The following is a 24,937-nucleotide window of genomic DNA, read 5'->3' on the forward strand; positions in this document are numbered from 1 at the left end:
ATGAGGCACCTCACTTGCGGGCTTCAAAATGAATAATTAACGACAACAGTACAGATATAACCATGATGGCTATTCTTTCCATAGATAAACCTTAAGCCACCCTGCACGCTCACCCCATTGCTCTTCCATACACTTAACAATATATTGGTTGTTGCTGTATTACTGTAGTAATATGGTCTCTAATTAACACAGGAAAATATAATCAATCTCAATACAGGAGAAGGTCAACAGCCTCATCCATGCCATTGTGCCACTTCCACCACTCTCCAAACCCATCACCATCACCAATTCACGACAACACACTTTACACACACCTAACCTGACCTACATCTCAATCCCAATGTACACTTATCTGAAGGGGGAAGGCGGACAGCAGGATGAGAGAGGACAGGACGAACACTAAACTACACAGATCATCAAGATGATTGCTGGTTTTTTGGTATACTTAGTCGAGGCTCGTATAAGAGCAAACACATAGAACATAAAATAAAGGGAGCAGGAAACAAGAGGGGAGAGAGAAGGAAGCACAACAACAGTAGGGAACAACGACATCAGGAGATCTGTGGAAGGGAGAGGGCTGGTGTGGGGTACACGGCATAAACAAGATGGACACTACAGGGGATTTCAGGAAAGAAAACAGGGAAATTGAAGGAGGTGGGTTTTGGGTGTATTAACAGAGGTAGAAAAGATCAATGTTTTAGATGGGAGAAGATAAGAGATAGTGGTGAAGAGCTTTTTGAAAACCTGGAGGGAGGAGTGGGATTGAAGAGGGTGTGGGAGTTTGTTCCAGAGGTGGGAAAAAAGAGGAATTAAAGAATGAAGGTCAGCAGAGAGTCTTGATTTTGGTAGTTTCACCACAAGAGGGTTTCTGGCAGATCTTGTGTATCCTGCAGGAATATTTGAGGGATAGAGCACAGATAGAGCTGGGGAAGTTAGGCCAGAGAGGAGTCGGTGGAAGACAGAAACACCACCAACCTGCCTGTGGTGAGAGAGAGAGGGAAAGGTCCTCAGAATCAGCTTCATCGCGGGAGATTCCAATGATTCTGAAAGCGTTGGTTTCTACAGCATGAAGCCGAGCTAGGTGTGAGGCAGGAGCACCAGCCCACACGGGAGAGCAGTACTCCATCAAGCTGTGGATGAAAGCTTTGTAGGTGGTGAGGAGCTCAGTAGTGCCCAGAAAGGACTTCGTACAACAGAGGATGCCTAGTTGGCGACTGGCTTTGGAGGCCAGCTTTGAAATGTGGTTTTCCCAGGAAAGATCATGGCAGATAGTGAGACCCAAAATCTTGAGTGACAGAACTTCTTCGATAAGATTGTTGAGAAAGTATATGGGAGGGTTTTCCAGATGGTCTTTTCGGAGAGACAAAGATAGAGAGTGAGATTTGTCAGGATTGAAAGATATGTTCCTCGTGTTTGGCCATCATGTAATTTTATCCAGGTCTGCAGAGAGTGAAGAGGCTGCAGTCTGTCAATCTGAGGGATGAAATAAGGAGCGGCAGAGAGTGGAGACATAAGCAAAAAGATAGAGAGGAATTTCCATGGGGAGTATCAAAGGCACGAGATATGTCAAGGAAGACAGCTCTGATTTCCTGTCTGGTGTTGAGGACCTCCATGCATTGTTGAGACAGCAGAAGCAGCATGTCCAGAGTAGAGTGGCCTGGTCTGAATCCAAATTGATGATCAGAGATCAAGTCATTGGAGAAGTGGAAGGATTTAATGTCAGAAGCGATGATGGATTCCATGACCTTGCTGATGATTGGGAGCAGCCTGATTGGTCTGTAGTTGCAGAAATCTGTTTTTGCACCTTTGTGTAAAGCGGTAATGTTGGCTCATTTCCACACAGGTGGCAGATGACGTTGATCAAAAGAGAGGGTGAAGAGAATTGAGAGAGTGTTTGATAGAGCGGCAGAGCAGGTTTTTCGGACCCAGGGCTGATGCCGTCTGGTACATTTGCAGAATCAGAGTCAAGGCTTGACAGGCACTTCTCCACCTTGTCGGGAGAGAAGGATACAGAGTCCGAGGTGATTCCTTTGGTCTCCACGAAGGGTGTAGCGTTCGCAGAGGTTTTGGGGCATCCGAGCCGGCTGGATCAGCCATGACAATCTCCGGCAGTGGCGGGTCAAACTTGTTTTGACTGTGACGATGCTGCAGGCTCTATCGACTCACAGTGACGGTCGGTTATGTGGTCCTGATGTCGACGAATTTCGCGGCCGTCCTGCAGGCGAATCACGCAGGACAGTGGACCTGGCTTCTCGATGATGTCCCCCGGTAGCCACGTCGCACCTGCACCAAAATTTCGGCCAAACACTGGATCTCCAATGTTGATACAGCGACTGTTGGACGTCTTATCGTGCACCAACTTTTGATTAAGCTGGCTCTGATAAACGTTTGATGATAGGTCTGGTTTGAGATTGTCAAGTGTCGATCTCAAGTGTCGTTTCATCAATAACTCAGACGGAGCTGCACCGGTTGTTCGTTGTGGCGTGATGCGGTATTTGAACAGTAGATGAGAAAGCTTTGTTTCCAGGGTTCCCTCCTGAAGTTTCTGCAATCCGGATTTGATGATTCCCATGGATCGTTCGGCCAAGCCATTTGAAGCCTGGTGATGTGGGCTGACAAACTTATGTTTGATGCCGTTCCGACGTGTGAACTCGGCAAACTCGGAACTGGAAAAACACGAACCGTTATCACTCACGATCATCCTGGGCAGACCATGAGTGGCGAAACAGCGTCTGAGTCTTTCGATGACAATGGCTGACGTAGTACCATGCGTCACATCGGCATCGATCCATTTTGTGTGCGCGTCCGTAAGTATTAAAATCATGCTGCCGTTAATAGGCCCGGCGTAATCGAGATGTAGGCGATGCCACGGTTCGCTGGGCCATTCCCAGGGATGCAGTGGCGCTTTCGCAGGTGTATTCCGGGTGCTCTGGCAGGGGTAACAATGTCGAACATGATGTTCGATATCAGCATCAAGATTCGGCCACCACACATAGTTTCTAGCGAGTGACTTCATCTTCACAATCCCGGGGTGATAGTCATGGATTTCATCCATGACCCTGGAAAGCAGATTTTTCGGGATCACGACACGACATCCCCAGAGTAGGCAACCATTTTCCACGCTGAGTTCATTTTTACGTGCTTTAAAAGCCGCAAAATCTGGGTCACCATCGGGTAACAAATGCCATTCAAGCTGTACAGCCTGGACAGTTCTGGACAGAACGGGGTCTCGTCGAGTATGAGTGCGGATCTGGCCGGAATCGACAGCACAATCTTCCAGATGATCCATCAGTGCGATAATGGATCCTGGTGTAGGCGAATCATCAACGGATTCTGGAAGGGGTAACCGACTCATGGCATCTGCATTACTGATAGGCGAACCAGGCTTATAACATATGGTGTAGTCATAAGCAGCGAGAAACAGGGACCAGCAGATGATCCTGGGCGGTAGTGTGTCAGATGTCGCCTTAGTTGGAGCAAACAGACTGATCAGCGGCTTGTGATCGGTGCGAATCGTGAAATGATGTCCAAGAAGGTACTGGCGAAATTTGCTGACGCCAAAAACGATTCCCAATCCTTCCTTGTCAAGTTGGGAATAGTTCTTCTCTGCCGGGGACAACGTTCTGGATGCAAATGCAACAGGTCTTTCCGTACCATCAGGCATCACGTGTGATAATACACTCCCCACTCCATACGGACAGGCATCGCATGTCAGCACAAGATCCTTCTCTGGATCAAAATGAACGAGAACATTGGACGATTTGAGCAGATCCTTAGAGGTCTGGAATGCTGATAGTTCAGTAGACCCCCAGCTCCAGGAGACTCCTTTCCTCAAAAGCCGATAAAGGGGGCCCAAAACGTCGGTCACATTCGGGATGTAACGACCATAGAACTGAAGCAAACCGAGGTATGACTTCAAGTCGGTCACGTCTCGTGGAGCAGGAGCATCCTTGATAGCTCGGACTTTCTCATCTGTCGGGTGTAGACCCTCAGCATCAATCGTATGACCCAGGTACGTGACTGATGGCACCATAAACTTGCACTTGCCCGACGCAAACGTAGGCCAGAGTCCGAAATCTTCTTCAGAACTCTATCCAGGTTTTGTAGATGTTCCACGTCCGTACGACCAGTAACCAGAATATCATCCTGGTAACAAAGGACGTTGCGTTCGGCGGCAAACAAACTGTCCATGACACGCTGATAAATTCCAGGTGCAGATTTCACTCCAAAACTGAGTCGGTGGTACCTGTACAACCCACGATGCGTGTTGATGGTAAGATACTGTTTCGAATTCTCGTCCGAGCGGAGCTGTAGATAGGCGGATTTGAGATCGAGTTTCGTAAAAGTCTTGCCTCCCGTGAGATGAGCATAGAGGTCTTCGATCCTCGGGAATGGATATTTATCCAATGAAGAACACTTGTTCACGGTCATTTTATAATCTCCACATAAGCGGATGGACTGGTCCGATTTTATGACCGGAACGATGGGCGCCGCCCATTCGGCATACTGGATTTGCTCGATGATGCCCAGATTTTCAAGATGATCCAGTTCTTTGTCAATCTGCTCCCGCAGGGCGAAAGGGACTGGGCGAGCTCTGCAAAATATAGGATTGGCATCCCGGTCAACACTGAGTTTAGCCGTATGTCCTTACAAGGTTCCAAGCTCATCCTTGAAGACATCTGGGTACGTATCCAGCACATTTTTGAGTGTGTATGCTGCGGTAGGAGAAACGTTGGCTGCCCGGAGTTGATGAATGCTTTTCGACTTCAGTTGAATTATGCTCAACCAGTTCCTGCCGAGTAAGGAAGGGCCCTTTCCAGGAATGACGATCAGGGGTAGGTGAAACTCACGGTTATCGTAGCCCACCATGACGTCACATGTACCGCAGGGAACAATCTTCTCACCTGTATAGGTGGAGAGTCCATAGGTAGTAGGTTTCAGATGGGGCCGGTCAGCATCACTCCACCGGTTTGTGAAAACAGCATGGCTGATGAGCGAGACGGCCGCACTAGTGTCGACCTCCATTTGCAATGGTCGATTGTTGACGACAACAGTGGCAAGAAGAGGGTCCCGCTTATGGTGAGAATCAATATGAAACAGGTCACACGATTCTGAGTTGTCGGAAACAGAGCTCACCTGGTCAAACTCAGGTTCCTCCGAACCGATAAACTGATGAATCTTCTTGTCAGCAGCTTTCTCTTTTCCCAATTTGCGAGTGATGCAAGCGGGAGCAATATGGCCAGTTTTCGAACAGAAATGGCAGGTGGCATCTTTGAACCGACACGTCTCCGGAGGGTGCTTTCCGTTGCACCGAAAACATTTGTTGTGTGTTCGAGACTGCACTGGCTTCTGACGAGGAGCCTTGTTCCAACGTTTTGGCTGAACATGATCCAACCGATTCACAGCAGGGCTGGTACCAGACGAGCGAGTGGCACCGATGCTTGTAGTGTTGCGTTCAGCACTTTCCATCGAAATGACAGTGTCTCTGGCATTTTGGAACGTCAGTCTTCTCTCAGCATGCAGGCGTCTATGAGTGCTGTCATCGGACATGCCAACCACCAGCAAATCATGGAGCATGTCATCAATCGTGTCCCCAAACTCACACAGATGTGACCGTTTTTTGAGGTGTGCAATGAAGTCTGCGATCGACTGATCTTGCTGCTGTCTGCACATGTAAAAATTAAACCGACACAGGATGACTAAAGGAGATGGATTACAATGTTCCTTCAAAGCGGCCTTGAGCTCTGCATACGTGAGCTCCTGGATTGTCCGAGGACGAATCAGGTTTTTAACGAGTGTGAACGTCTCACCCCCGCAAACGGACAGGAAGACGGCCTTCATCCGGGCTTCGGTCGCGATGCCGTTCGCCTCGAAGTAGAAAGACAACCGCTCGGAATACGTGTCAAAATCCCCCTCATGAGGGTCGAATTCATCGATATGGCCGAAAGAAGTCATGGTCTAGATGTTTATCCTCGTCGCCATGTAAGGTATCTCGACAAACTACGATCGATTGTAGTATACGTTTATTCACTCTGCCGATACAGGCCCGATTAACTGCAGCGCCATCCGAGCTGGGGCGTAGGGACACAATGCGGCCCCGGTGTAGGGATACAACGGTGAATATTTGCAGCTTCATACATGACATTTACTTTGAAATAATTCCCAGGAAGAGTTGATGTCAGAGGCAGTAGAGATTGGAGACCAGTCCAGATGATTGATGGCTGCTTGCAGACCGTGCCAGTCAGCCTGAGTGAAATGCCAGACTCGTCGGCGCTGAGGAGGCTCTCTGAGAATGGCCAGAGAGATATCCACTTTAACAAGCACATGATCAGAAGAACCGATTGGAGCAGAAGAAGAGCAGCAGACATTTGCAGGGAAGTTTGTCATAACCAAGTCTAGAAGAGAAGATGCTCCATTGACTGAGATCCGGGTCCGGAAATTAACAGATTGAGTCAGTCCCAATGAGTCGCAGAAGTCCTTTGCTAAGGTGCCATGGCTCGTGAGAGAGGTACCCACACCCAGCCAGCTGGCATGATGATAGTTGAAGTCGCCACATATGAGGAAGAGAGAGTTGGGATGAGTGGATAGAAGTTGGTCCATGTTGTCAGACAGGGAGACGTAAATGGAGTCATCACTGTTTGGAGGACGGTACAGAACACATATGAACAAAAGGTGGGCGCGGAGAGGAAGCCGTAGCCAGAAGTACTCCTGGGGGTGGGGTGAAGAGAGGGCAGTGCAGGGAGAGTGAGGAAGAGAGTTTTTGATCAAGATAGCAACCCCACCACCAGGACGAGGCTCAGGTCTATCATACCGGAGGAGTGAGTAACTAGGTAGAGATATTAAGGAATCAGAGACATCTTGAAGGAGGAAAGTTTCTGTTAAGCAGATTAAGTCTGGTTTGTCAGAAGCAACCTGAATGGAGAGATCAGTCAGGTTTGAGTTGAACTGAACACCATTTTAAAACCCGGTAAACGAATATTTTCTGCCTGCACATCATCCTGTTAAATATTAACGAGCATTTCTGTCTACGTCACTCGAACCTGATTAATATTCATGTTATCGTCTTGGTTTTATAATGAGCATTGACTGGAATTACTTAACGTATTGGAAGCTCCATGACACGTCGAGCGTTAACGCACTAAATCGTGAAGGTGACATGGTCTTGGACACATCATCATATAATTCACAAAATAGGACTTTATCTTACAAATCCCGTACATCCGCGACTCGTGACATTTAATGATTTTATAAAAACACATCCACATTATTGACAATTCGAAATTGTTTGTTAGAAACGTATTTAATGTGACGTTTTGCCTCAAGGACGATGACAGAGAGCTGGTTTCCTCAGGTACATCTAGGAATGGAATTAGTGCCGCAAAATCTGGATTTTTAATTGTGAAGTATATATAATCGGACGCGATATTAATATTCATGAGCTGGTACAGCACGATCGGCGATGGCGCAGGGACTTGTGTTTGCTCTTCTCCTGTACGTGGTCTCCCTCCTCTCCATCCCCGAAAGCTTCTGCTCGCCGCTTCCCCCTCTCTCCGTGAGTGTTCAACCTCGGACCCTCATTAACCCGAACTCGTTATTTGTATTATTCATCATGATCACAGCTCTTTTTCATAATATCCCGATGCATGGTGTCTTCTCCTCTTTCATATCGCGCGTTTCCCACCACCGTGTGATAGATAATACAGTGTGGATTGAGCGTGTCCGTGCGATTGTACTTGTACAGTATGATATTTGGGTGATAATTCTATTTAATTTTAGGTACACTAAAACTGCACGCCATTATTATATGAAACAAGATGCTAATTTATTGATTATACCAATGCCATCCATTACTGTGTGTGTGTATGTGTGTGTGTGTGTGTGTGTGTGTGTGTGTGTGTGTGTGTGTACGTGTATATATATATATATATTTATGATAATTGTATTTAATATATATAAATATATATATTTATATATATTTATATATAAATATTATATTTATATTATATTTATAATTATTTATTATATTTATATATATATATATATATATATATATATATATATATATATATATATATATATACATATATATATATATCTATATATATATATATATATATTTTATATATATATATATATATAATTACAATATATATATACATACACATATATATGTGTGTGTGTCGGCCACAATGTACACATACATATATGTATATACATGCATATAATATATATATATATATATATATATATATATATATATCATAATAGGAGAAGGTGATTCTATCTGTCTGTCTGTCTGTCTGTCTGTCCGGGGGTGTGGCTTACTCCGTTTACAGACTAGCTCCACCCATTCTTGGAGAGGCTTCATGTAAACAAATATCCACCATTTTATTAACTTGAATAGCTTTGAGGCCTGTTTAGTTAGGCCCGTGCTGTCTTTCTCTCTCACACAGGTTTATTTCAACTCTAATTCGATATATCATTTCATTTTTAACAGCCGCTAACATAGTTTTAGACTCGGTTGAAAAAAAACGGGAAGAGAATCTCATGAAAGTTTCCGTTTATAGAACGAAGTGATTTCTCAAAGGCCTGTAAAATAAAGCCCATTCATTGAGTCACCCTCACGATTTTATCTCGAATTCACCGTCTGATTTAATTTTTATCGATGGTTTTAGACTCGGTGTCAGAAATAATTGAGAACATTCACGCACACATGGGAAAATGCAGAGATATATTTATAAAAATTGCGCCACAATGATACACGAAAATACACCGCCTAAAATAACAGTCGGGAAAATGTCGACATATATTAAAAATTCGCTTTTTCTTTTCCGTTAAGATATATTACTTTTACTTTTGATGAAAGTCGTCACAAAACGACATGTATGTCTTCGTTCTTATTTCATTCAACATTATTATCCGGAAGTAAAAACTAAAATATGTTTCAGGAAATTACCGAGAGATATTTCTTCGTTTTTTTTTATTAGTTATGTGCACATACACTTTAAATAGGTTTATTTCAAATCTTAAATTTTCACAATGTAATTTACTTGCCATTTGATGATTACGAGACACTTCCTCTTGAGGATCGTGACAATTCATGCGTTGCGTGGAAACCTCCATTTCCAAAATGAATGAGACGGGCGAGGAGTTGGAGAGTGAGGAGCGAGGGGTTGGAGAGTGAGGGGTGACGGGTTGGAGAGTGAGGAGTGAAGGGTTGGAGAGCGAGGGGTTGGAGAGCGAGGAGCGAGGGGTTGGAGAGCGAGGAGCTAGCGGTTGGAGAGTGAGGAGCTAGGGGTTGGAGAGCGAGGAGCTAGGGGTTGGAGAGCGAGGAGCTAGGGGTTGGAGAGCGAGGAGCTAGGGGTTGGAGAGTGAGGAGCTAGGGGTTGGAGAGTGAGGAGCGAGGGGTTGGAGAGTGAGGGGTGACGGGTTGGAGAGCGAGGAGCGAGGGGTTGGAGAGCAAGGAACTAGGTGTTGGAGAGTGAGGAGCGAGGAGTTGGAGAGTGAGGGACGATTGGAGTGGAAAGTGAGGGCCGATTGGAGTGGAGAGTGAGGAGCTATTGGAGAGGAGAGTGAGGAGCGATTGGAGAGGAGAGTGAGGAGCGGTTAGAGGGGAGTGTGAGGAATTGGAGAGGAGTGTGAGGGATTGGAGAGGTGTGTGAGGGATTGGATAGGAGTGTGAGGGATTGGAGAGGAGTTGAGGAAGTATTGAAGAGGAGTGTGAGGAGGCATTGGAGGGGAGTGTGAGGAGGAGTGGGATTGGAGAGGCGTGAGGATGGAGAGAGGAGAGTGGCAGGTGGAGAGGAGTGAGGGGTCACATATTATGTGAAATAAATAAATTGTGTTCATTACACCATTTCTGGATCTGATGAATTGCCAGTAACCATTTTGTAAAATTTAATGTGCAGCATCTAAATCAAGATGTCCAAATGTCACACACGTCCATGCCCGTGGGATTCCCATGGGTGATCCCACTAGACTGCAGCAAGAAAAAGAACGAGACGGGAGAACGAGACCCTCGACGAACGTGATCACAGACTCACACAGGATGCTGCTGCAACAACGATGAGGAGGGTTGGAGAGGAGCGAGGAGTTGGAGAGGAGTTAGGGGTTGGAGAGTGAGGAGCTAGGGGTTGGAGAGTGAGAATATAGGGGTTGGGGAGTGAGGAGCTGGGGGTTGGAGAGTGAGGGGCTCGGGGTTGGAGAGGAGCGAGAAATTGGAGAGGAGTGAGGGGTTGGAGAGTGAGGAGCTAGGGGTTGGAGAGTGAGGACGAGGAGTTGGAGTGTGAGGAGCAAGGGGTTGGAGAGTGAGGGGCGAGGGGTTGGAGAGTGAGGAGCGAGGAGTTGGAGAGCGAAGAGCTATGGGTTGGAGAGCGAGGAGCTAGGGGTTGGAGAGCGAGGAGCTAGGGGTTGGAGAGCGAGGAGCTAGGGGTTCGAGAGAGAGGAGATAGGGGTTGGAGAGTGAGGGGGGAAGGGTTGGAGAGGAGCGAGAAATTGGAGAGGACTGAGGAGTGTGAGAGTGAGGAGTTGGAGAGTGAGGAGCTAGAGGTTGGAGAGTGAGGAGATAGGGGTTGGAGAGCGAGGAGCGAGGGGTTGGAGAGCGAGGAGCGAGGGGTTGGAGAGCGAGGAGCGAGGGGCTGGAGAGCAAGGAGTGAGTGGTTGGAGAGCGAGGAGCTAGGGGTTGGAGAGCGAAGAGCTATGGGTTGAAGAGCGAGGATCTAGGGGTTGGAGAGCGAGGAGCTAGGGGTTGGAGAGCGAGGAGCTAGGGGTTCGAGAGAGAGGAGATAGGGGTTGGAGAGTGAGGGGCGAAGGGTTGGGGAGGAGCGAGAAATTGGAGAGGAGCGAGGAGTTGAAGAGCGAGGAGCGAGGGGTTGGAGAGTGAGGAGCGAGGCATTGGAGAGTGAGGAGCGAGGGGTTGGAGAGTGAGGGGAAAGGGGTTGGAGAGTGAGGGGAAAGGGGTTGGAGAGTGAGGAGCGAGGCATTGGAGAGTGAGGAGCGAGGCATTGGAGAGTGAGGAGTGAGGGGTTGGAGAGTGAGGGGAAAGGGGTTGGAGAGTGAGGGGAAAGGGGTTGGAGAGTGAGGAGCGAGGGGTTGGAGAGTGAGGAGCGAGGGGTTGGAGAGCGAGGAGCGAGGGGTTGGAGAGTGAGGAGCGAGGCATTGGAGAGCGAGGAGCTAGGGGTTGGAGAGCGAGGATCTAGGGGTTCGAGAGAGAGGAGATAGGGGTTGGAGAGTGAGGAGCGAAGGGTTGGAGAGGAGCGAGATATTGGAGAGGACTGAGGAGTTGGAGAGTGAGGAGCGAGGGGTTGGAGAGCGAGGAGTTGGATAGTGAGGAGCCAGGGGTTGGAGAGTGAGGAGCTAGGGGTTGGAAAGTGAGGCGCTAGGGGTAGGAGAGGAGTGAGAAATTGGAGAGGAGCGAGGAGTAGAAGAGCGAGGAGCGAGGAGTTGGAGAGTGAGGAGCGAGGCATTGGAGAGTGAGGAGTGAGGGGTTGGAGAGTGAGGTGAAAGGGGTTGGAGAGTGTAGAGCGAGGGGTTGGAGAGCGAGTAGCGAGGGGTTGGAGAGCGAGGTGCGAGGGGTTGGAGAGCGAGGTGTGAGGGGTTGGAGAGCGAGGAGCTAGGGGTTGGAGAGTGAGGAGCTAGGGGTTGGAGAGCGAGGAGCAAGGGGTTGGAGAGCGAGGAGCGAGGGTTGGAGAGCAAGGAGCGAGGGGTTGGAGAGCGAGGAGTGAGGGGTTGGAGAGCAAGGAGCGAGTGGTTAGAGAGCGAGGAGCTAGGGGTTGGAGAGCGAAGAGCTATGGGTTGGAGAGTGAGGAGCGATTGGAGAAGAGAGTGAGGAGCGATTGGAGAGGAGAGTGAGGAGCGATTGGAGAGGAGAGTGAGGAGCGATTGGAGGGGAGTGTGAGGAATTGGAGAGGAGTGTGAGGGATTGGAGAGGAGTGTGAGGGATTGGAGAGGAGTGTGAGGGATTGGAGAGGAGTGTGAGGGATTGGAGAGGAGTGTGAGGGATTGGAGAGGAGTGTGAGGGATTGGAGAGGAGTGTGAGGAAGTATTGGAGAGGAGTGTGTGGAGTTATTGGAGGGGAGTGTGAGGAGGAGTGGGATTGGAGAGGCGTGAGGGTGGAGAGAGGAGAGTGGCAGGTGGAGAGGAGTGAGGGGTCACATATTATGTGAAATAAATAAATTGTGTTCATTACACCATTTCTGGATCTGATGAATTGCCAGTAACCATTTTGTAAAATTTAATGTGCAGCATCTAAATCAAGATGTCCAAATGTCACACACGTCCATGCCCGTGGGATTCCCACGGGTGACCCCACTGGTATATATATATATATATATATATATATATATATATATATATATATATATATATATATATATATAAGTTCAAAACACACCTGGTCACAAGTGTGCTGCACTGACCGGGTCTTCAGTCGAGGTCCCCAGCATCATCCCGTTTCGGCCCTTCAACCTCGATACGGTCAGCTAAGGTGGGCCAGCAGGGGCACATACCCATCCACATACAGCAATTACTGCTGGATGCGTACATACCCCCACCCCCAGCCAGTGCGAACGCAAACTACAACATCAACACCTACACATCCAGAATTCACAGCACCAAACAAACATGATGGAACACTCAAACACCAACAAAACACACCAGATCATTCATACACACACATCCACACACAACACCAACCAACCACCTACCCTTACAACATACACCACTAAATATACAACAACACACACACACTCATGCAAAAATTCATTCATGCAAAAACACACCCTCACCCACTCACTCACTCACATACACAAAATATGAAATAATAATAGTAACCAAAAAAACAAAAAAACACACGCAACCAACCACCTACCCTTACCAACATGCACCACTCATGCAAACATGCAAATCCATTCATGCAAAACCACACCCACCCATGACCCACTCCTGCAACACGCACACACACACACACACACACACACACACACACACACACACACACACACACACACACCTCCATTTCTATTCCGTAACCTCAACCTACACCGTTCGACGTGCCTCCAAAAACTTCCTCCATATCCAAAATGAGCCTTTCAAGCAACCTGGGCCAACTTGTCACACATCCTCCTTATTTGTGTCCCACACACTCCAAGCCGAGCAAGAAATGCAAAAAAGGAATTGCCAATATACCCTCTACACCCCCACCTCAAATGGCTGACACGAAACTCGCCAACCCTTCTCCTGGCACTCTGCCTCCAGCTCACTGTACTTTCCTCTCTTCCTCTCATGCACCTTCTCCATGTTCTTTTCCCAAGGTACAGACAATTCCCCTAAGATGACCTGTCTTGTTGCACCTGACTAAATGAGAATTTCAGGCCGCAACCTTGTCACACAGATCTCCTCTGGGAATACCAATTGTGGCTTTAGGTCTGCCACCACCTGCCAATCACAAGCATCTGACAGCCCTTTTGCTTTCCACCTCCTCCTCTTTCCACCTCTTACCACTTGGCCCTCTTTGACAAACCACACCTCTCCCCCATCAGTCTCCTTCTCCACTCTTCTCTCTCTCGACCTCAGCACCTCTTGTTGCACCATCTGCACCACCACCACCAACACCTGATCATGTCGCCACCTGTATTGTCCTGCTGCCAATGCTACTGAACATGCACTCAGTGCATGCTGCACCGTTCCCACACCTCCACATAAATAACATCTCTCCTCCTGCAACAACCCCCACAATCTCAAGTTTACTGGTGACGGAAGCACATCATACGTTGCCCGCAACAGGAAATTCAACAATATTGGCTCCATCCTCCAAATCTCTTGAAACTTCAACATCCTCACCCGCACACCTTCCCACCTAGTCCAAGCACCTTGCTGTGCCTGACCGACTGCTTTCACATATCTCCCCTCCTCTTCCTTTCTTCTCACCTCCCTCTCAACCATCTTCCTCCTCTCTTTCACACATGCCTTTCCCCATCGCTCATCCTTCATCCACCCCAAGCCATGCTTCCCGTGCTGTACCATCCCCATGACCTCCTCCTGTTGCAACCGCTCCTCCATCTCGTCCACCTCTGCTCTTGCATTCCACTTCCGATTTCCCTTCTTCTCTGGGAGAGCATTATTTACCACTGCATCACTTGAATCCCGCAACATCATGAACTTCCGCACCCTCACTACCTTAAACACCTCGGTTAATGATGTCAAGGGAAACTGGAGTTTTCCACCCTGACCATAAAAGGCAATGTTCGTCAAACAGCGTGGCACTCCCAACCACCTCCTCACAAAACCGCTCACCACAACCTCCATCCTCTCTACATGCCCAATCGCAATATCATACATCATCAATGGCCACAATACTCGTGGCATCAATCCAAACTTCAAACACCATACCTTCAACTTACCTGGCAAACCACATCCATCAATCCTCTACAAACCTCTCAAAAGCTTCTTTCTGACCTCCTCCACTCTTCTCACATCATTCAACTCCACTGTATACCACCTTCCCAAACTCTTCACAGGGGCCTCCACCAATGATGGAACCCCCCCACCCCCCTCCCAGCTCAAACCTGTGCACCGCGAGCTCCTGGATGGCCAAACGAACTTTAATGGAGGCAACGATCAATTACGGATTTTTACTATGCAAGCACGGGAGGAAGAAGGAAGAGGAAGAAGCGGCGAGCTCTTTCCTGTAGCGATCTCACCGGCAGTCTTCAACCCTGCAAATTAATCTCACATGGACACGGGAGGTAAAATGTACAAGAAAGAAAGATTTATTACGGAACCCGATACCAAGAAACGCGCCGGAAGAACTAATTCTAAATTGGGACGTCCCCACACAGATTTCAAATGCGAGACAAAGGGAGAATGAATAAAAGAAATGTCCCGTCGTGTATTTGTGAACGCGAGCTTATCTGTTTGGCAGTGTAGCGTCGGGTTGATGTTCGAGCACATCATCCGACGCAGCTCCGGTTGGCGCAAAGAAAGGCATCGATGTGCCCCCGCTCACCCGCTGCTAGGCCCCGAGCCACCCGCTCGCCCCGGTCTTGTCTGCTCAGTGGCACGCCTTGCTCACCCGCTCGTCGGTCGCACGTGAGGTCCCGTTTGCTCGTAGCACCAAGCCTCGCTCCAAGCACCAAGCCTCGCTCCAAGCACCAAGCCTCGCTCCAAGCACCAAGCCTCGCTCCAAGCACCAAGCACCAAGACCAAGCACCTAGCACCAAGAGCACCAAGACCAAGAGCACCAAGACAAGACCAAGCCCAAGCACCAAGACCAACCCAGGGAAGACGACCCAGAATGCCCGCGATCAAGTCATTTTGTCACCCGCGGTGTGACGTCAGCTCTCCTCCTCCACCAACCAATCCTTCACTTCTTCGTGGTCTTTCCCGCCTCCTAACGTCACCGGCCCTTGCCCTCTAATCATCAACCTGCTTCTAAGGTTTTGTGCCTTCCGCACTGATTGGCCGAGTGTTCGCGCCTTTTGCACTGATTGGCCGAGGTGTCAACGGTTGGTGGCCAATCAGTGTGCCGCTTCCTTCCACCTTCCTTTCACCAATCAGTGGCCAGCCTCTTACCCCAACCAATCACACATTCCCTGGGCATGGTTCCAGCCTGCCTGGCACGATGTTTGTCGCCCATGGTGGCGTACTACATGGCTGCTGCCTGTTGCTCTTCCAAAGTCATTGTGGTGGCGGGGAATTATTCAATGTGTGCACTTGTAGCAGTTACCGCTGGATGCACACAATCGCCTTGCACCGGCCAGAACACGGCCAGACGCGCCTCTCCCGGGCATGCCCGGACTCACTGTTCCCGGGCACGCCCGAACCTCCCGGGCACGCCCGGTCTCGTCTTTCCCGGGCATGTCCGCTCTCGCCTTTCCAGGGCTCGCCCAGAGCGTCCGGGCATGCCCGCTATCGCCTTTTCAGGGCTCGCCCAGAGCGTCCGGGCATGCCCGCTATCGCCTTTCCAGGGCTCGCCCAGAGCGTCCGGGCATGCCCGCTATCGCCTTTCCAGGGCTCGCCCAGAGCGCCCGGGCACGCCCAGCCTCGACTTGCCAGGCCGCAGCCAAACACGCCCGGGCAGGTCCAGACTCGCCTTTCCAAGGCTCGCCCTTGACACCCGGGCATGCCCGGTATAGCTTTTGCCGGGCAAACTTCCCGACATAAATGTGTATATATATTGCTGCCCGATAAACGGGCTTGTCAGAATACCTGAGCTGTTTTGTTTCAATAAAGCAACTCGGACGAATTCCGTCTTTGGTCGCGTCAATTATTTCGACTCGCGTTGGAGCGCAGTTCCTTCATTGGTGACCTACCGACATGGATACGGCAGTGACGCTTAAACTGCCTACCTTCTGGGAGGCTCACGCGGCTGTTTGGTTCGCTCAGGCGGACTCTCAGTTCGCCCTGCGAGGCATCACCGTGGACGACACCCGCTTCCACCATGTTGTGGCGGCGCTCGGTTCCGCCACCGCGGCCCGCGCCTTGAGCCTCCTCGAGCACCCGCCGGCTGCTGACAAATACGACGCACTGAAGACACTCCTCCTCGATGCTTTCGCCCTCTCACCGGCAGCACGCGCACGGCGCCTGCTCGCTCTGCCCGAGCTCGGCGACACGCGCCCGTCAGAGCGCATGGACTATATGCTCTCGTTGCTCGGTGAGCACTCTCCGGATTTTCTGTTCCGCGAGCTGTTCCTTCGCCAGCTGCCTCACCCGGTACGCCTCGCCCTGGCTGGCACGTTGATCACGGATTCCCGCGCCCTCGCCAGGGAAGCCGATAAGATCTCCTCGGCGGGCCAGCACATCGGCGCGGTTACCTGGAGCCCGCCGCCGTCCGAGGCGATGCCCACGACGCCCGAGCGCCCTGCGCGGTTGGAGGCCGAACTGCCGGTGCAACTGGCGGCCGCCACGCCGCACCGTCCGCTTCCGACATGACGGCCGGGGCCTCCACCTGACCGGGCGTGGTGTTATTACCATGCCAGGTTCGGACACAAGGCTCGGACGTGCCGGCCCCCGTGCACTTTCGGCAGGTCGGGAAACCGCCGGGCCGGCGTTCATTCCCAGCCATGAGCGCCGGCCACTCGGGCAACTTGCTGTTTATTCGGGACAAAGCGTCTGGGCGGCGTTTCCTGTGTGACACCGGCGCCCAACTGAGCGTCATACCCGCCTCCGAGCAGGACAGGCGGGACGCCGTTTGCGGCCCTCTTTGGTCGCTGCTAATGGCTCGGCCATACACACTTTCGGCCCACGCGTCGTCACCCTCTGCTTCGGCAGCCAGCGTTTTCAATGGACTTTTGTGACCGCCTGCGTCCCCATGGCTTTGCTGGGCGCCGACTTCCTCTGCGCGCACGGGCTGCTGGTCGACGTCAAACGTCGTCGCCTTGTCAAAGCCGAGACCTTCAGCTCCCTGGCGTGCACGATGAGCAGCTCCGCGCCGACTGAACTGGCGTGCGCCCTCCCGGCAGCGAACGAGTTCGCTCGCCTGCTCGCGGAATTCCCGGCCCTCACGCGGCCGACGTTTTCGGCCGTCGCGGTGCGGCACGGGATCGAGCACCACATACCCACTATGGGCCCGCCGGTCTACGCCAGGGCCCGCTGCCTCGACCCGGCCAAGCTCGCCGTGGCGAAGGCCGAGTTCGACGCGTTGGAGCACCTCGGCATCGTGCGGCGCTCCGATAGCGCGTGGGCCTCGCCACTGCACATCGTGCCAAAGCCGGGGGGTGGATGGCGCCCGTGTGGCGACTACCGCCGTTTCAACGACGCTACCACCCCCGACAGGTACCCGATCCCGCATATTCAGGACTTTTCCGCCCGTTTGGCGGGACGGGTCATCTTTTCGAAAATTGACCTGATACGGGGCTACCACCAGGTACCTGTCCGGGCGGCCGACGTCCCGAAGACGGCCGTCATCACGCCGTTCGGCCTGTTCGAATTTTTGCGGATGCCGTTTGGCCTCAAGAACGCGGCCCAGGCGTTCCAGCGCTTGATGGACGGCGTGCTGCGCAACCTGCCGTTTCTTTTCGTCTATCTGGACGATATCCTCGTCGCCAGCACGTCCCGCGCCGAGCACCTCCTCCACCTCCGAACACTGTTCGGTTCGCCTCAGCGAGCACGGCTTAATTGTCAACCCGGTCAAATGCCACTTCGGCGCGACGACCGTTGACTTTTTGGGCCACCGCATCACCAAGACCGGGGCCGTGCCGCTGCCGACCAAGGTCGAGGCCATCACCACGTTCCCGCGTCCCCGTTCCATCAAGGCCCTCCAAGAGTTCCTCGGCATGGTGAATTTTTATCACCGATTTGTGCCCCGCGCTGCTCAGCTCATGCGGCCCCTTTACGAGGCCCTCCGGGGCAAGCCGGCCAAGCATGACATTGTTTGGTCCGCGGCCATGGACGCGGCCTTCGCCAGCGCCAAACGAGCCCTCGCCGACGCAACGCTGCTGGCTCACCCGGTGCTCAATGCGCCCATTGCCCTCACTACGGACGCCTCCAACTACGCGGTGGGCGCCGTCCATGAGCAATGGGTGGACGGGGTTTGGCAGCCACTCGCTTTTTTCAGCCGGCAACTCCGGCCGAACGAGTTAAACTACAGCACGTTCGACCGCGAGCTGCTCGGGCTATTCCTGGCCGTTCGCCATTTCCGACACCTCCTGGAGGGCCGCCCGTTCACGGCTTTCGTCGACCACAAGCCGTTGGTCTACGCAATGGCTAAGGTCACGGAGCCGTGGTCGGCCTGCCAGCAGCGCCACCTCTCCGCCGTGTCGGAGTTCACCACGGACATCCGGCACGTCACCGGCAAAGACAACGCCGTGGCCGACTGTCTTTCTCGGGCCAGCGCGAACGCGGTCCACCTCGGCGTGGACTTCGCGCTCATGGCGGCCGACCAGACCACCGACGCCTCGGTGCAGGCACTCCGTGCGGCAGACACGGGCCTCCGCCTGGCCGACATTCCCTTCGCGGGCACCGTCCTGCTCTGCGACGTCTCCCAGGGCCAGCCTCGCCCCATCGTGCCCGTTTCCTGGCAGCGCCGCATCTTCGCCTCCATCCACGGCCTTTCTCACCCGGGCCGGAAAGCTTCTCAGAAGCTGGTGTCGGCGCGTTTCGTCTGGCACGGCCTTCGACGAAACATCCGCGACTGGGCCAACGCCTGCACGGCCTGCCAGCGGGTCAAGGTCCACCGCCACACCCAGGCCCCGCTGGCACCTTTTGCCGTGCCTGAACGGCGTTTCGACCACGTCCACGTGGACCTGGTGGGTCCCCTGCCCCCCTCGTGGGGGTTCACCCACCTGCTCACCATGGTGGACAGGACCACCAGGTGGCCGGAGGCCGTGCCCCTCGCCTCCACCACCACCGCCGACGTGGCGCAGGCGTTCATCGCCACCTGGGTCGCGCGCTTCGGCGCACCAGCGGACATCTCGTCTGACCGCGGCCCACAGTTCACGTCTGAGCTTTGGGGCGCGGTCGCCCGTTCATTGGGGGTCACGCTGCACCGCACCACGGCCTACCACCCCCAAGCCAACGGGTTGTGCGAGCAGTTTCACCGCTCCATGAAGGCCGCACTCATCGCCGGCCTTCAGGACGACGGTTGGGCCGACCGGCTGCCGTGGGTCCTTTTGGGCCTTCGCTCGGCCCCCAAGGAAGACCTCCAGGCGTCCGCCGCCGAGCTCGTCTACGGCCAGCCGCTCCGCGTCCCGGGCGAATTCGTGCCCGACGCTACCAGTCCCTGGTCCGCCGCTCGCCAGCGCTCGGACCTCCAGGAGGCCGCCCGACGATTTGCCCCCGTGCCGACGTCCCGCCACGGTGGCCCCCAGTCCTACGTCCCCCCGGCGCTTCGCACAGCGGAGTACGTCTTTGTGCGTCATGACGCGCACCGGGGACCACTCCGGCCGCCGTACGACGGGCCCTTCCGGGTCCTGCGACGGGGCGACAAGTCTTTCATCGTCGACTTCGGCGGCCGGCCGGACCGGATTTCTGTGGACCGCTTCAAACCGGCGCACATGAACGTCGACTGACCACCACAGTTGGCCCTTCCTCCGCGGCGTGGCTGCCCCCCGTCCACAGTTCCCCCGGCTCGACCACCCACCACCACGTCGGACCCCTCCCCACGACCCTCCAGGGGTCGCTTCGGCCGGGTCATCCGGACCCCCCTTAAATTGACCCTGCCGGTGCAGGTCGATTCTGGAGGGGCGTGTGTAGCGGTTACCGCTGGATGCACACAATCGCCTTGCACCGGCCAGAACACGGCCAGACGCGCCTCTCCCGGGCATGCCCGGACTCACTGTTCCCGGGCACGCCCGAACCTCCCGGGCACGCCTGGTCTCATCTTTCCCGGGCATGCCCGCTCTCGCCTTTCCAGGGCTCGCCCAGAGCGTCCGGGCATGCCCGCTATCGCCTTTTCAGGGCTCGCCCAGAGCGTCCGGGCATGCCCGCTATCGCCTTTCCAGGGCTCGCCCAGAGCGCCCGGGCACGCCCAGCCTCGACTTGCCAGGCCGCAGCCAAACACGCCCGGGCAGGTCCAGACTCGCCTTTCCAAGGCTCGCCCTTGACACCCGGGCATGCCCGGTATAGCTTTTGCCGGGCAAACTTCCCGACATAAATGTGTATATATATTGCTGCCCGATAAACGGGCTTGTCAGAATACCTGAGCTGTTTTGTTTCAATAAAGCAACTCGGACGAATTCCGTCTTTGGTCGCGTCAATTCTTTCGTCTCGCGTTGGAGCGCAGTTCCTTCACACTAATGGATCTATGTAATGCATATGAGTGTGTTGCCATAAGGGACACTGGGTTGCTCACAGAGGGAACGACAAACAAGGGAATTTTACACATAATCCCTGTACTAATTAGCATGCCCCGCCCACTCGTGGCAGGGACACAGATACAACTTATTCCAACATACGGCTAAACATAGAACTTATTACCGGTAGATTCCCTAGGTAGATTCCCTATTACGACAGTCGAGTGCCTACCGATGCAGATCTACCTGGATCTAGATATTATTCTACCCCTAATTCATAACAATGCATATATATATATATATATATATATATATATATATATATATATATATATATATATATATATATATATATATATATATATATATATATATATATATATATATACATACATATATATATATATATATATATATACATACATATATATATATATATATATATATATATATATATATATACATATATATATATGTGGCAATTGGGGGCATGGCAATTGTCTTGCATCCCTTCCGGGGCAGCCTAATTAATACAGGCTTCACAATAATAAAAATAACCTGTTTAAACCTGTTCCAAATTCTGCGTAAGGTAGCTGAGCTAGAATGATTCAAAAGTCTTCATATCTTATTTTTCCCCTTTCACTGTTGGGTTAAAATTAAATAATCCTGCTATTTATATGTAACTAGCAAAAGAACCCGTCCCTGGGAAAAGCTAACCATGGTGGTGGTGATGATAACCACAGATGACAGTCATGCAGTTCGTTGTCTGGGGAAATTAAATCCATCTTGTCGTGCTCAACTTCACCAAAGGTGGCGCTATTTACACCAACTGCAACAGCAAGGAAGTATACCCCTGTGGCGTGCACATGGGGCAATAATTCCGCGCACCAGTGGGTGGTGCGAGCGCCCAGGCGGGGACCGATGGCACATGCCCCGCCCTTCGACCGAGCGGCCATGCCTGGGGACTAGGCATGGCCTCGGCACATATATGCGGGCTCTAAGCTCGAGCCCGCCCAGTGCTGCAGTTCGAGCTTTCGTAATAAAGACTCTTTTGGTTTTAACAAACGCGTTGTGGCCTACCTCTTTGGCAAGCAAGTTGTGTGCGCAGCACCACACCTCACTGGTGACCCCGATTGGTTCAGCCGTTGCTGACCACTGAACGTGCCATGGCCAACAACGCCGTCGCAGTAAAACTCCCAGAGTTTTGGGAAGCACAGGCCGATGTGTGGTTCGTGCAGGCCGAAGCGCAATTTCAGCTTTGAGGCATAACGGCGGACGAGACACGTTACTACCACATGGTCGCCGCCCTCTGGCCCGGCACTGCCGCCCGGGTCATGTCCATGCTGTGGCACCTGCTGGCCGACCACAAGTACAGGGCGCTCAAACGTCTCCTCATCGCCACGTTCGGCCTCACGGAGATCGAACGGGCCGACCGCCTCCTGGACCTTCTCGAACTCGGCGACACACGACAATCCGTGCGGATGGATTATATGCTGTCGCTGCTGGGTGACCAAGCCCTGGATTTCTTATTCCGGGCGCTTTTCCTATGCCAGCTACCTCTACAGGTACGCCTCGCGCTGGCCGGTTCCAACATAAGGGAACCCCACACCCTGGCCATAGAGGCCGACAAGTTCTTTGCGGCTTCCGACACGCGGTCGAGTTACGGTGCTGCCGTCGTGGACCCCGGGGCAGAGGCTACAGCGTCCCTCGTGGCCGCTGCCGCGCCCCGCCCACCACCACCACCGCCGCCGAGAAAACCGCGGCCGCCGCCGCCCCCGCCGCCGCAAGCCTGGTGCTATTTCCACGCCAGGTTCGGCCACAAGGCGAATAAGTGTTGCCCGCCATGCTCGTTTGACAAGTCGGGAAACGACCAGGCCGGCGCTCATTCGCGGCCCTGAGCATCGGCCGTTCCGGCAGCCTCCTGTTCATCACGGACACCTTGTCCGGGCGCTGTTTCCTCTGCGATACAGGAGCGCAGGTAAGCGTCATCCCTGCCTCCACGTCCGATAAGCGAACCGCGGGCCGGGGCCCCGCGTTGCTTGCCGCCAACGGTATGCCCATCCGCACATTCGGGAAGCGCTGCCTCTCCCTGCAGTTCGGAGGGCAGCGCTTTCAATGGTCGTTCGTGACCGCCAGCATGCCAATGGCATTGCTTGGTGCGGACTTCCTATGTGCGAATGGGTTGATGGTCGACGTGAAGCGCAGACGGCTCGTCCAGGCCGAAACCTTTAGCTCGCTCGCTTGTTCGCTGAGCGGCTCACCGAGCGGCTTGCCAAGCGGCTTGCTGGAAGGTTCCGTCCCGGTGAGTTTAGTTTGCACGCTTCCGGCAGCGGACGACTTTACACGCCTCCTCGCCAGTTTCCCGGCCCTCACGCGGCCCACCTTCTCAGCGGTGGCTGTTAAACATGGGGTGGAGCACCACATCCCCACGGTCGGGCCGCCGGTCTATGCCCGGGCACGCCGACTCGAGCCCATGAAGCTCGCGGTGGCGAAAGTGGGGTTTGCCACGCTGGAGCGGCTGGGGATCGTGCGGCGCTCCAACAGTGCTTGGGCTTCTCCGCTGCACATGTGCAGAAGCCCGGCGGGGGTTGGCGGCCATGCGGGGACTACCGCCGGCTCAACGATGCCACCACCCCCGACCGCTACCCGGTCCCACACATTCAGGACTTTTCTGCCCGGATGGCCAACACGACCGTGTTTTCTAAGGTGGACCTCATCCGGGGCTACCATCAGGTCCCCGTCCAACCGGACAACGTCTCGAAGACGGCCGTCATCACCCCTTTCGGCCTCTTCGAATTCCTCAGGATGCCCTTCGGGTTGAAGAATGCGGCTCAGGCGTTCCAGCGGCTTATGGATAGTGTCTTGCGTGACTTACCTTTCCTGTTTGTCTACCTGGACGACATCCTAGTCGCGAGCGCGTCCCGGGAGGACCACCTGCTCCACATCCGCACGCTTTTCGAATGCCTGGGCCAGCATGGCCTAATCATCAACCCTGCCAAGTGCCGTTTCGGTGTCGCCACCATCGACTTCTTGGGGCACCGCATCACCGAGCATGGGGCCGTCCCTTTACCAGCCAAGGTGGAGGCGGTCAGGGATTTCCCGCAGCCCCGCACGATCAAGGGGCTCCAGGAGTTCCTGGGCATGGTAAACTTTTACCACCGCTTCGTGCCCCACGTCGCCCATCTCCTCCGCCCCTTGCACGAGGCCCTTCAGGGCAAGCCGGGCACAGGTGACATCGCATGGTCGGAGCCGATGGCCGTGGCGTTCGCGGGCGCCAAGCTGGCTCTGGCCAACGCCACCATGCTGGCGCACCCGGCACCCGATGCACCGATCGCCCTCACCACCGACGCGTCGGACTACACGGTGGGCGCGCTGCACGAGGAATGGGCGCGTGGTGCTTGGCAACCGCTGGCGTTTTTTAGCCGGCAGCTGCGCCCGCACGAACGCCGGTACAGCACCTTCGACCGCGAGCTGCTCGGGCTCCCGGTCTGACACTTCCGCCACCTGCTGGAGGGCCGCCCGTTCACGGCCTTCGTTGACCACAAGCCCCTTGTGTTCACGATGGCCAAGGTCACCGAGCCATGGTTGGCACGGCAGCAGCGCCACCTCTCTGCCGTGTCCGAGTACACGACGGACATCCATCACGTGGCGGGTAAGGACAACCCAGTGGCGGATTGCCTTTCCCGGTCCGTCGTGCACGCGGTCCACCTCGGGGTCGACTATGCCAGGATGGCGGAGGCCCAGACCGACGACCCCAGCATGCAGGCCTTGCGGACTGCCGTCACGGGCCTCCGCGTCACCGAGGTGCCGTTCGACACCGCAGGCACGGCCCTCCTATGCGACGTCTCCCTCGGCCGGCCTCGCCCTATCGTGCCCGCTGGCTGGCAGCGCCCAGTGTTCGACGCCATCCACGGCCTGTCCCACCCTGGCGCGAAGGCATCCCAGAAGCTCGTCGGGGCGAAGTTCGTCTGGCATGGCCTCAGGAAGGACGTCCGCGACTGGGCCAGGACGTGCCTCGCGTGCCAGCGCGCAAAGGTCCACCGCCACACCCAGGCACCGTTGGCCCCATTTACGGTGCCCGAGCGGCGGTTCGACCACGTGCACGTCGACTTGGTGGGACCTCTGCCCCCCTCACGAGGGTTCACCCACCTCCTCACCATGGTCGACCGCACCACGCGGTGGCCGGAGGCCGTCCCATTGGCGGCGAC

General features: G+C 53.6%; 1 protein-coding gene across 2 annotated transcripts in view; it reads left to right on the plus strand.

Moving 5' to 3' along the window:
• The first annotated feature begins 7,337 nt into the window (after positions 1-7,337).
• LOC137423506 (uncharacterized) overlaps positions 7,338-24,937 on the plus strand; it is a 133,779-nt gene continuing 116,179 nt past the window's right edge. The window contains exon 1 of one of the 2 annotated variants that reach the window (XM_078771327.1): positions 7,338-7,552. In XM_078771327.1, coding sequence (XP_078627453.1) covers positions 7,460-7,552 — 93 coding nt within the window. In that variant the 5' untranslated portion in view covers positions 7,338-7,459. The remainder of the gene's footprint in view (positions 7,553-24,937) is intronic. The other variant, XM_078771333.1, reaches the window with a different exon arrangement.

Source organism: Myxine glutinosa, chromosome 1 (genome assembly GCF_964187855.1).
Source record: "Myxine glutinosa chromosome 1, kmMyxGlut1.1, whole genome shotgun sequence".
NCBI lineage: Eukaryota > Metazoa > Chordata > Myxini > Myxiniformes > Myxinidae > Myxine > Myxine glutinosa.